This window comes from Garra rufa, chromosome 22 (genome assembly GCF_049309525.1).
Source record: "Garra rufa chromosome 22, GarRuf1.0, whole genome shotgun sequence".
NCBI lineage: Eukaryota > Metazoa > Chordata > Actinopteri > Cypriniformes > Cyprinidae > Garra > Garra rufa.
In genome coordinates, this window is record NC_133382.1 from 7,281,674 (window position 1) to 7,293,346 (window position 11,673).

Consider the following 11,673-nt stretch of genomic DNA (forward strand, 5'->3'; position numbering starts at 1 on the left):
AACAGACCTGCTGAATGGTTTTGGAGTCTTTGGGAGGACTCTCTCTCAGCGCGACCTTTCCAAAGAGTTTCCATCCTGGTGCACTCTGGGCCTCCCTCTGCTTTTTGGTGAATAGATTCCTGCCAAAGACATCATCACAGAGCATCCGTCAAAACCTGAAAACATTGTACTGGAAAATGCACAAAAATATCTGCAAGTGCACAAGCCAGTTCTGTATGCTGATTCTGGCTTAACAGCGTGAAGATAACCCTGATAGTGTAAGTCACTGGCTTGAGAAGAACGCCACTTCAGCCTGTGAACTGAGATAAAGCATACGCTGATTCATAAAGAATTATGAAAACCGTGAAGCATGAAATTTGAAGAAGTGTTCCTCTTTTGCAGGCGCTGCCAGAAACACAGCTGTTGAGACTGAGATCTGATCTGAGACTGAGCTGTAACAAGCATCGTAAAATATGAGGAAATTCATAGTTTTAGCTTTCAGTCAAGCGCAGTAACTGGAAAGAGACAAAATCTTAGTCAAAACCTGTTCATTTTTGAAGAGCTATGTGCTATGTGTGTTGAACAAAGGGATTCATTTCTTGAAGAAAAGTGTCTTTTAGAAAGTTTTTTTGTTTAACCATAATGCATCAGCTATTGAAAGGGACAGACCAGTTAAAATTTTTATTGTATTATGATCATTTACTTACCCCATGTCATATTACTGTCTTTGTTCGATGAAAAACAAAAGTAAATGTTTTGAACAATGTGTTAGCTGCACTTTTCAATGCAGTAAAAGTGGATGTTGTATTATCAGATGAAAAAATACTACTTTTATGGTGCTTTTTGTCCTTTTGAAGCTTGGAAATATAAATCACCATCCATTTTTGTCGCATAGAATAAAAAAGCTTATTAAAATCTTCATTTGCATTTTACAGAACAAAGAAAACAATAGAGTTTAAATTAGAATTACAAAATGTTAATTTTGGGGGGTAAAATAACCTTTAAAAGAAATGTAAAACTTTTAACTTAAAAAAGTTCACTGCTTATACAGTATGTGTGTGTGTGTGTGTGTGTGTGTGTGTGTGTGTGTGTGTGATATATATATATATATATATATATATATATATATATATATATATATATATATATATAAGGGCCCTATGAAATTAATTAAAAATTTTTCCCATTTGAATTTTTCTTTGTCAAACAGCATGCCCATTTATTTGAAATAATGAAACGTATACAATTTAACAGTAATTAAAAAATAAAAAATGTAATTAATTTTTAAGGCCCTATGAAGTACTGGTACATATTTTTTTTAAATGGTTTCGTTAAATTGTAATAACAAAAAGCCTCTCTAATTATTTGTTTTCATAAATAAAATGTATAAAAAAATTAATTTAGTGTTTTTTTCTTTTTGGAAATACTGTGTTATGTATTTAATTTTTTCTGGTAAATAAATTGTAGTACGTAATTTCTCTGGTAAATATTCCTTAAAATGTTTTAATAATAATAATAATTTAATTAGTAGTAGTAGTCATATATTTACATTAATTAATATATTTCTCTCACAGTTTCTTCAAGTTAAAGTGAACTTTTATTTTGATGGCTTGCTATGAAGTCCTTTATTACAATTGTTTTTTCTCAAAAAAATGGTAAAATGCTCATGAATTGATTCTGTTTATGTTTTCACGTAGTCATCTATTGAGGCGGCAGAAGCTGAAAACAACTTTTGATTTATTCATTCCAAACTTGGCAAATTCAGTGATATTCCACTTTACAGTAAATTCCAATTTTATGACTGGATTCCTCGATTCCATCCACATTTTCCGCATTGTGCAAATCACAGGGCCCTAAATATATGAGCCTGCATGTGTTTAAGATGTTTTTTTCCCCCTTTATCATGATCTCTCTTATTTGTCAATAATCTCTATATCATCTGACTATATTTCTAATATGCTCAATACAATATGTCCCTGTGAATTGTGGCACCTATATGTAACCAAAGCACCATTCTATATAAATCAAAATTGTATAGCATTACAATACCTGCTGAAGATGTCAGAGATGCCCTGTTTCCTCTGGCTGAGCGTCAGATCTGCGACAGCAACACTTAACCCACCAGGGATGTTGTCTGGAGCGCTCTGACGCCGACTGATCTCATAAGTGTTCCTGGGTTTCAGACTCACGTCCGTGAAGCTCAAGTCATCAGGTCTATCAGATGCGGAAAAGATCTCGTCATCATCCGTACTGAGATGAGCAGAGTCAGAGTTGAGGAAAGTGCTAGATGAAAATGTCCTGAGAGAGTGTTTCAGAGTTGATGGACTTGCTGAAGCATTCCTTTCCGATGACAGGACGCCCTCAGGACAACTTGTGGTGTCGTTAAACACTAAACTTTGAGCATTTGAACAGTCTTCCAAACTGGTAGTTCTGTCTTCAGCTGCAAAAGCGCCACCTCTGGAGTCTGCCGACAGCTCTCCGTTTGCAATCACATGACCATCCTCTGAATTCAAGTAGCTTCCTGCAGGATGAGATGACTGAGGATCATCTCGTTCAGTCACTTCACGTGCACAGTGCCCTGCATGTCCATTTGGGAGCTTAGTGCCACATGGCTGGTTACTGGTCTGTTGCTGTACTTTATCACATGACTCTGGCACCTCGTGGTCCTGGCTGCTCTGCAATTGGCCTTTCTCTCCCTGTGTTGTTCCAGTATGGGAGAACATGCCTTGCATTATGTTCTCCTGCCTGTCTGTAACATCTGCAATGCGCCGAGGTGGTCTGCCTTCCTCAGCACCCCTGCCTCCAGAGGAAGATGACTCAACCATCAGCTTCACAGGTGAATCTACAGAATGCCCACAATGCTCGGAGATGACACAGCTCTTCTGGAACCTGTTGGGTGAATAACCTACAACAAACCAAATTTGAATCAACAGTGATAGTGAAATACTGGGGATGTAACAGTATTATCAATATCTTGATATTATCAATATCATTGTGGTCATATGATGATATGAAGCGATAGGTCTTCCGGGCAAAAGTGTAGTTTTTAAAATATATCTAAACTTCTAATTTTAACATAAAAGGTCTTTAAAGTTGTGTTTTGGGCCATTATGCTTTGACAGAGTATCTGTCAAACAAACTAAAGCCATAAGCACAATATCGCTTTTAATCCCTTCATCAAGTCTGTTGTCGCTGTGCATTTCAAAGTGAAGCATTTCGTTCAGGCGATCAGCTCGTGATCTGGTGTTTTCTGCACCTCAGAACAACTCAGTTCACAGTCAATGCAGTTTTTTTTTACTCGTTTATTTCATGTGATGTGAGTTTAGGGTGCGTTCTTGTTCTTCTTATTATTATATTCTTATTTGGTTGGCTTCCTGAAACGCCAGTGTGAATGTAATTTAGACTGAGAAAGTATACCACAAATAAAAAAGGGCTGAGTCCCCTTTAAAGCTCAGGTCAAGTCAATTCACTCACTTTTTTTCTGACTTAAGTTTTTTTAGTTAAGAATATGGGTTGGAGCTCTTAATGTTGAACTCTCAAAGTGGATTAGATAGAAGATTTTAACTTTACAATGTAGAAAATTAAAATAAAATGTAAGTCTTCAGTTGTCAAGATATTATCGTATTGTGAGTTTTAATATCATTACATGCTTAGTCTACCTAGAAGACATGTTTTGAAGCATTCGATTCAGTGTTTTTGCCATTGTTTGCCATTTTTGATTCAGTATTTTAGGCATTTAAAATCCAATTCAGCTTTGTTGAACATTACAGTCACATTTAAAGTTTGAGTCAGTATTTTAAGGCATTCCAGAATGTCCCATTCAAGTATTTGATTTAGTATTATTAAGCATTATTGGGCTTGAATTTTCAGTTTTTGAACATCAGAATGTTTGAAATATTCTATTTAGTATTTCATAATTGCATTTATAACATTTGACTTGAAAATTTGATTCAGCACCTTAAGTAATTTGTTAAATTATTTGTTGATTTCCATATGGAACGTCTAAAACAGGGTTTGCACTTAAGTCACAATTTGGTCAGTTACCCAAATATGACAATAACTGACCATTTTCAGCAGCAAAAATTAGCAAAGTATGCAAGTTTCGTTTGGTTCAGTGGCATTGTTTATATTCAGTGCCGCCAATATGGCCGATTGATGATGCTTCGTGAAAACACTCTATTCAGTCTTTTAACAACATTCGTTTGGAATATTGAATATTCCAGAACAAAATCACGTTTGATATGTTTGATTCAAAAATTAGATTTAGCTGCGCATCAGAATCAAGTTTAAAACATTTATTTCAGTCAGAATTCCATTTTAGTCACTGAAACGAATTTTATTTAGCTTTTTTAACAACATACTCACGGAGCTTCGATTCTTAAACTGTTTGAAATATTTCATTTACGGTAGTATTTTTTGGCATCATTATTGCGTTTTTAACAATTGAATCGAACAATGGATTGAGCAGCCTAGCTAAGCATCAGAATCAAGTTTGGAACATTCAACACATATGATTCAACATTTTGTTGTATCAGTTCCATCTGTAACAATTCAAATTTTTGGAACGCCAACAGCATTTTTGGAATTTTATGTTCGAATAATTCATTCAGCTTTATTAAACATTTTAATATTCTTTAGAATGCTTAAATTTAGTAATTCAGTGCATGACGGAACATTACATATTAGAATTTATTTCAGCTTTTAAGTTTTTTTATCGTTTGGAAAACCCAGTATTTTGGCCATCATGACTGCGTTTAGAACATTTGATTCGAACATTCGAATAGGTTTAGATGAGCATCATAATCTAAAACGTTTGATTCAGCATTTTGTGGCATGACAGACGCGTCTGGATAAAAATCCAATTCACAACATTCCGAATGTAAGAAGCCTATAAATGCTATCTATGTGGATAGCTCATTAAGGTTTAAGACACGGTCAATACTGCATTACTATCAAAATGAATAATATAACAGCAAGTGTCTGTACATACCCATCGGCCGCAGCCCAATTCCTGATAGCAGCACAAATGACCTCTGGTGTAGTCTTCCTTTAAATTATCCAGTGAGGAATGTTTCTATCTCAGTTTGCTCTCATTTAAAGGAAATATGTCTGTACAGCTTCATCCTCGGTCTTTTCCATCTCATTCAAAATCCTCTTGTGGATTGACAGCCGAAGCGCTGCTGCTGTAGTTCAGTGTTGTACTCCGCTCTTCTTTCACCATGACACCTATTCGGACTGTCCTCCAACATATTAACAGGATAAATATTGTTAGTACGCAAAACGCGTGAGGTAACAGGCATAGCCCTTATAACATCAAAGCTTTCCTGTCTCAGACCGGTAGATGACCGTATCCTGACCGTGATCCGAAGCCATCTTGAAATTCCAGTGACGTCATACGCTGCGTTACTAACAGGAGAGTGGACACGCCCCCTGTTGGACAGAATCAACAACACGCATTAACATGATGCAGGAAATAAGAGTAAATATGTGGCCCTGGACCACAAAACCAGTCATAAGGGTCAATTTGTTAAAATTGAGATGTATTCATCACCTAAATGTATGAATAAATAAGTTTACCATTGATGTATGTTTTGTTCGGATGTGACAACTATTTGAAAATCTGAAATCTGAGGGTGCAATAAATCAAAATATTGAGAAAATCACCTTTAAAGTTGTCCAAATGAAGTTCGTAGCAATGCATATTTTATATATATATATATATATATATATATATATATATATATATATATATATATATTTATTTATTTATTTATTACACGGCTCTTTGGAATGCTTGATTCTGATTGGTCAGTTGAGACATTTGCAGGTTCGTTCTTTTCAAATAATCACCGCTCCAAAGTAATAACGCATAGCCGGTACTACTTGTATGTTTAAAATCCCTCCGCGCCAACAAAGATTACCGTTTGGCGCCATCTTGTGACAAACACTGGACAACCACATTTAACAATGGAAAATTTCGACATTAATCTATTTAAATTGTCTTACTAACGTACATAGTTTGAATGTTAGTCACGTGGTACTATATCGTTTCGCGGAAGGATAAAAATGTTAATTTAAAACAAATATGCCAATAAAAGGTTTCAAATTCATATTCATGTCCATTTTTTTCCTTATGTGGCAAGTAGCCGTGTAATAAGCGGGATAATGTATGTCCGCTTCGCGTCGGGTCCTGATCACACTGTCGGGGCTTATTTCTGCGATAACTACCGGCTGCCTGTACATTATCCCTTACATATATTTACGGTAGGAAACTTACTAAATATCTTCATGGAACACGATCTTAACTTAATATCCTAATGATTTTTGGCATTTAAAAAACTGTGATTTAAAATGTATTTTTGGCTATTGCTACAAATATACCCATGCTACTTAAGACTGGTTTTGTGGTCCAGGGTCACAAAATGCACTGTACAGACACAGTAGACACGCACAGATAAAATCCTTGCACAACTACACTACCAGTCAAAAGTTTTTGAGATTTTTTTTGTTTTCTAAAGAATTCTCTTCTGCTCACCAAGCCTGCATTGATCTAAAGCACAGCAAACACAGTAACAATTTGAAATATTTTTTCTATTTAAAATACCTGTTTTCTTTTTGAATATATTTTAAAATGTAATTTATTCCTGCAATAAAAAAGCTGAATTTTCAGAATCATTACTCCAGTCTTCAGTGTCACATGATCTTTCAAAAATCATTCTACTTTGCTGTTCAAGAAACATTTCTTCTTATTATTATTATCAATAGTAATTATCAAAAATATCAGCATTTATCTGAAATAAAAAGCTTTTGTAACATTATACACTATTCCGTGCGAAAGCTTGCAGTCATGTATGTATATATATATATATATATATATATATATAGGGAAAGAACTTTCTTTAGCAATGATGCTTTAAATTGATCAAAAGTGATGATGAATACATTTATAATGTTACAAAAGACTTCTATTTCAGATAAATGCTGTTCTTCTGAACTTTTTATTTGTCAAAGAAACCTGAAAATTTTCTACTCAGTACTTTTCAACATAATAATAATAAATGTTTTCTGAGCAGCAAATAAGATTATTAGAATGATTTCTGAAGGACCAAGTGACTGGAGTAATAATTCTAAAAAAAATCATCTTTGAAATCACAGGAATAAATTAAAATGTAAAATATATTCAAATAGAAAACAGTTCAAAGTACAAAATAGTACAAATATTTTTACATTTTACTGTTTTTGCTTTCCATTGAATCAAATAAATGCAGGCTTGGTGAGCAGAAGAGACTTCTTTAAAAATCATTAAGCATCTTACTTTTCCAAAACTTTTGACTGGTAGTGTACATAATTATATGTTAATTTCACATTAAATTGTGCTTTAAAATATTAACAGTAGGCTGAAACTAGTCATTTTTCATTCACAAAAAATTATTTAGCTTAGACCTTAGATATTCTTCCCACTTTTTACTCCAGAAAAATTTGAAAAAACATTTTCCTCAACACGGATGTAGGCCAATGGTTGAGACTTCTGGTTCATTAAGCGCAAATAAGAGAAGAATAACAGCGTGCGGTAAATGGTAAAACTGTTTGCATTACAAACCAGTGTGCTCATAATTAAGACAATACATTAAAATAATATGGTAATACACCAATTTGCAATATTAAACAGCAAAACAAGCGGTTTTGTAGAGCTAAAAATAGATGGACGTGTATGAGACCCGAAGCCACACCCATGAAGCTTACAAATGGCCACGCCCACTCTTACTTGAAGAAAAGGGTGATTGTGAAAAACAGAATTATTCAAGAAACAGCAAATCTGTAAATGTTAAAGGTCCCATATTGTACACATTTCTGGAGGTTTATTTTAGTTGTTGATGTCCTTAAGAATATATATTTGCGGTATAAGTGCCAAAATCCATCTCAATATATTTTTACAGCTCTGTCAAAAACAGGTCGATTTTGGCCCATCTAATTAATATTCATGAGCCTCTCTTCTGATTGGCCTGTTGTTTTCTGAGTGACGCACAGCCAGGCCAACCACAGGTAACTACGGTCATGTATGCTTTAGCCGAGCCCAGAGCCATAGAGAGAGCCTAGCCTGCTGATACTCAACAGGATATTTCAGAATGATCATTAATGTTTTTTCTTTTTCAAACACCGAATGCAGTAAACTACATAACGGTTGCTTTCACAATGCGCGCTGATTCTGGAAAATTACGGAACGAGCGCTGTGTGAACAAAAGTCAGAACCATAAAGGCAGTGTTGTAGTGATGATGCACGTTATCATGCGACTCTTCACAATGAAAAAATACATGCAAAGTTGAATGAAGCAGCGATCGGGCAGAACCAGCTCCTCACTATCAGCGCTGAAGCACAGTTTGTTCAAGTTAGTTTCAGTTTAGTGAAACGTACGCGTCGCATTACATCTCACATCCAAACGTCACATGTCTTTATGGGTTGTGTGTAAAGCACGCACAGATTACGGAAAACAACTGTGAATGAACCAAATCAAACAACTCCGGAACAAATCATGGGAAACATTATCCGTGTATTTACCGGAATTGCTGTGTGAAAGAGGCTGAAGTTGACGTGCCACTGGTCTCTTATATTCACGTTGTTCTGAAGCCTGTGCAATGATGTAGTTTCGACATCTATCGAATGAACAGGGTTTTCTCGACTTGTTTTCGTGTTGTTGTTGCTTAGCAATGTTATGGACACGATATTGTCTGGGTTTGACAAAAGGAGGGTGGGACGTGATTGGTGCTCGGGGTGGTGACTGAAGGCGGTGACTGAGTAGATCGGACGTCACATCTTTGCGGAAGTCACAGCGGCTCGTGAAAATGAACAGCTACTTTAAGCAGGCTGTGTGCAGTTTACTGTGGATTGACTGCTTTGAAACTCATATGGTAGTTACATAGCCCCTAGACCTCAGTTATCATCAAAAAAGCCGGGAAATTTCGATTTTGACAATATGGGACATTTAAAACACAATAAATGTCAAATAGTTGTTTTGGCTAACAAATATGGTATTTCTAATTATTTATATTTTTTAATTATGCAAATTGAGTTTAAAACGTTTACCATTTGTGACCCTGGACCACAAAACCAGACATAAGGGTTATTTTTTTTTTTTAATTTGAGATTTTTACATCATCTGAAAGCTGAATAAATAAGTATTTCATTATGTTTTGTTGGAATATAGGACAATATTTGGAATCTCGGGGTATTTGGAATATTTGGAAAATCTGAAATCTGAGTGTGCCAAACCATCAGCATTCAGAAACAAACGTTGTCCAAATGAAGCTTTTTGCACAGCATATTTACAGCAGGAAATTCATGGAACATGATCTTTACTTAACATTCTAATGATTTTTGGCATACATGAAAAATCGATCATTTTGACTCATAAAATGTATTTTTGGCTATTGCTACAAATATACCCGTGCTACTTAAGACTGGTTTTGTGGTCCAGCAGGGTCACATTTAACTGTTTAAAACATTATGCTATATTGAGCCGGAGATGTTTTCTATTACTTTTTGTTGTGTTTACCTCAGTGAGCGCACTCACACTCAGTTATGTCGTACCATAGTGAACCGATCTCTCTCTCTCTCTCTGTTGCACTGCAAACTCAATGTTTTCAGCAGAGAGAGTGCTGCCCCATTATTCCCTCTTACGCGCTGCTATTCAGCAGGAGTACGATGGCACTTTGTAAAAAGGAGACATCGAGAACCCTGAAAAAAGAACTTCAGTGGAAAACGGAGAAACTGCTGACGTGAGAAGCCACTTGAATATGATCTATATGATCTGGGTCCAGAGGAAGCCCCATGGAGAGGGATGGTGCTGAAAGGGACAGCTCCGGTGTGGGTGTCCGCGCACTGACAGGCTGCGCTCTCTGCGCGCTCATCCTCTCCACTCTGCTGGGGAACACGCTCGTATGCGCCGCCGTCATCAAATTCAGACACCTCCGATCCAAAGTCACTAATTTCTTTGTCATATCCCTCGCAGTTTCGGACCTCTTCGTGGCTGTTCTGGTTATGCCGTGGAAGGCAGTCTCTGAGGTGGCCGGGTGCTGGCTCTTTGGGGGGTTTTGTGACACTTGGATAGCTTTTGATATCATGTGCTCAACGGCGTCAATTCTCAACCTGTGCATCATCAGTTTGGACAGATACTGGGCTATCTCAAGCCCCTTCCGTTACGAGCGTAAAATGACCCAAAGGATGGCGTTTATAATGATTGGTATGGCGTGGACACTTTCCGTGCTGATCTCTTTCATCCCGGTTAGAATGAACTGGCACAGGGCTGAGGATCATCATAACGTGCCCTTCAACCTCACTATCAGACCGGAGGACTGCACTGCGACTTTAAACAGGACTTATGCTATTGCATCTTCACTTATAAGCTTTTACATCCCTGTTATAATCATGATAGGAACGTATACGCGGATCTACCGGATCGCGCAAACGCAGATCCGAAGGATCTCCACTTTGGAAAGGGCGGCCGGACACATGCACGACTGTGTGAGCGAACAATCCCTGAAATCCACGTTCAAAAAAGAAACCAAGGTGTTAAAAACGCTTTCTATCATCATGGGGGTGTTTGTGTTTTGCTGGCTGCCCTTTTTCGTTCTCAACTGCATCGTGCCGTTTTGTGAACTCGACACTCTTGGAGACTCTTTGTGCGTGAGCAGCACCACTTTCAACATCTTTGTGTGGTTCGGATGGGCCAATTCATCGCTCAACCCGGTCATCTACGCGTTTAACGCGGATTTCCGCAAAGCCTTCACCACTATACTGGGTTGCAACCGACTTTGCGCGTCTTCCGCAGTGGAGACGGTGAACTTCACCAACGAGCTGGTGTCCTACCATCACGACACCACTCTGCTCCACAAGGACACGCAGGGCGTTTCCAACCCCCAGTGCCTGGTTCTGGTGCCCGGTCATGAAGAGCACGTGGACTTACCTTTTGACAAAGTCTCGGTCGTGTCCGATTCGTCTCGTATCCAGCGGAACGTGATGCTGCCCGCCCTAGAGCAGCAGGAGGGAGAGATGGAGATCTCCCTGGACATGATGCCCTTCACCTCCACAACACTGAGCGACTGCTGTGGGATTCCAGGTCAAATTGAGGACTGCTGACCTCATTTCATTTCATACGAACCTATTTATAGCATCGGAGTTAATATGCATAGAACGTGACCTCATTTTATTTTCGTATACCATTCAACATATTTAGGGCTAAATATAAGATTTATGTTTTTCAATTGAATACAAAATTTCTATCCATTTGCATTAGTTTGAACAATTAACTAATAAATATATTTGTCATCAATAAAACAGGTAATTTATTTTATTAACTATTTGCATCTATTGATTTTTTTTAATATTCATATTTTAATGCATGTATTAAAATAGCTTCAGAAATTCAGTACTTTGTTTTATTTATGTTTGACTGACTGAGGCAAATCACATTAAAGGATTAGTTCACTTCCAGAATAAAAATTTTGATATGATTTACTCACCCCCATGTTATCCAAGATGTCTTTTTTTTTTCTTCAGCCGAAAAAGAAATTAAGGTTTTTGAGGAAAACATTCCAGGATTTTTCTTCATATAGTGGACTTTAATGGGAATCAATGGGTTGAAGGTCCAAATTGCAGTTTCAATGCAGCTTTAAAGGGCTCTATATGATCCCAGCCAA

General features: G+C 37.0%; 2 protein-coding genes across 3 annotated transcripts in view; one reads left to right on the forward strand and one right to left on the reverse strand.

Annotated features, from left to right (window-relative positions):
- The window catches only part of tbc1d12b (TBC1 domain family, member 12b), a 27,480-nt gene extending 22,138 nt beyond the window's left edge, over window positions 1-5,342 (reverse strand). For both annotated transcript variants that reach the window (XM_073828455.1, XM_073828454.1), the window contains exons 1-3: window positions 4,970-5,342; window positions 2,029-2,884; window positions 8-119 (exon numbers count right to left, since the gene is read on the reverse strand). In XM_073828455.1, coding sequence (XP_073684556.1) covers window positions 8-119; window positions 2,029-2,884; window positions 4,970-4,973 — 972 coding nt within the window. In that variant the 5' untranslated portion in view covers window positions 4,974-5,342. The remainder of the gene's footprint in view (window positions 1-7; window positions 120-2,028; window positions 2,885-4,969) is intronic.
- A 4,463-nt stretch (window positions 5,343-9,805) lies between these two features.
- On the forward strand, window positions 9,806-11,297 carry drd6b (dopamine receptor D6b). Its single transcript, XM_073828744.1, has one exon. The coding sequence runs from the start codon at window positions 9,806-9,808 to the stop codon at window positions 11,111-11,113; it is 1,308 nt and encodes a 435-aa protein (XP_073684845.1). The 3' UTR covers window positions 11,114-11,297.
- Window positions 11,298-11,673: the final 376 nt, after the last annotated feature.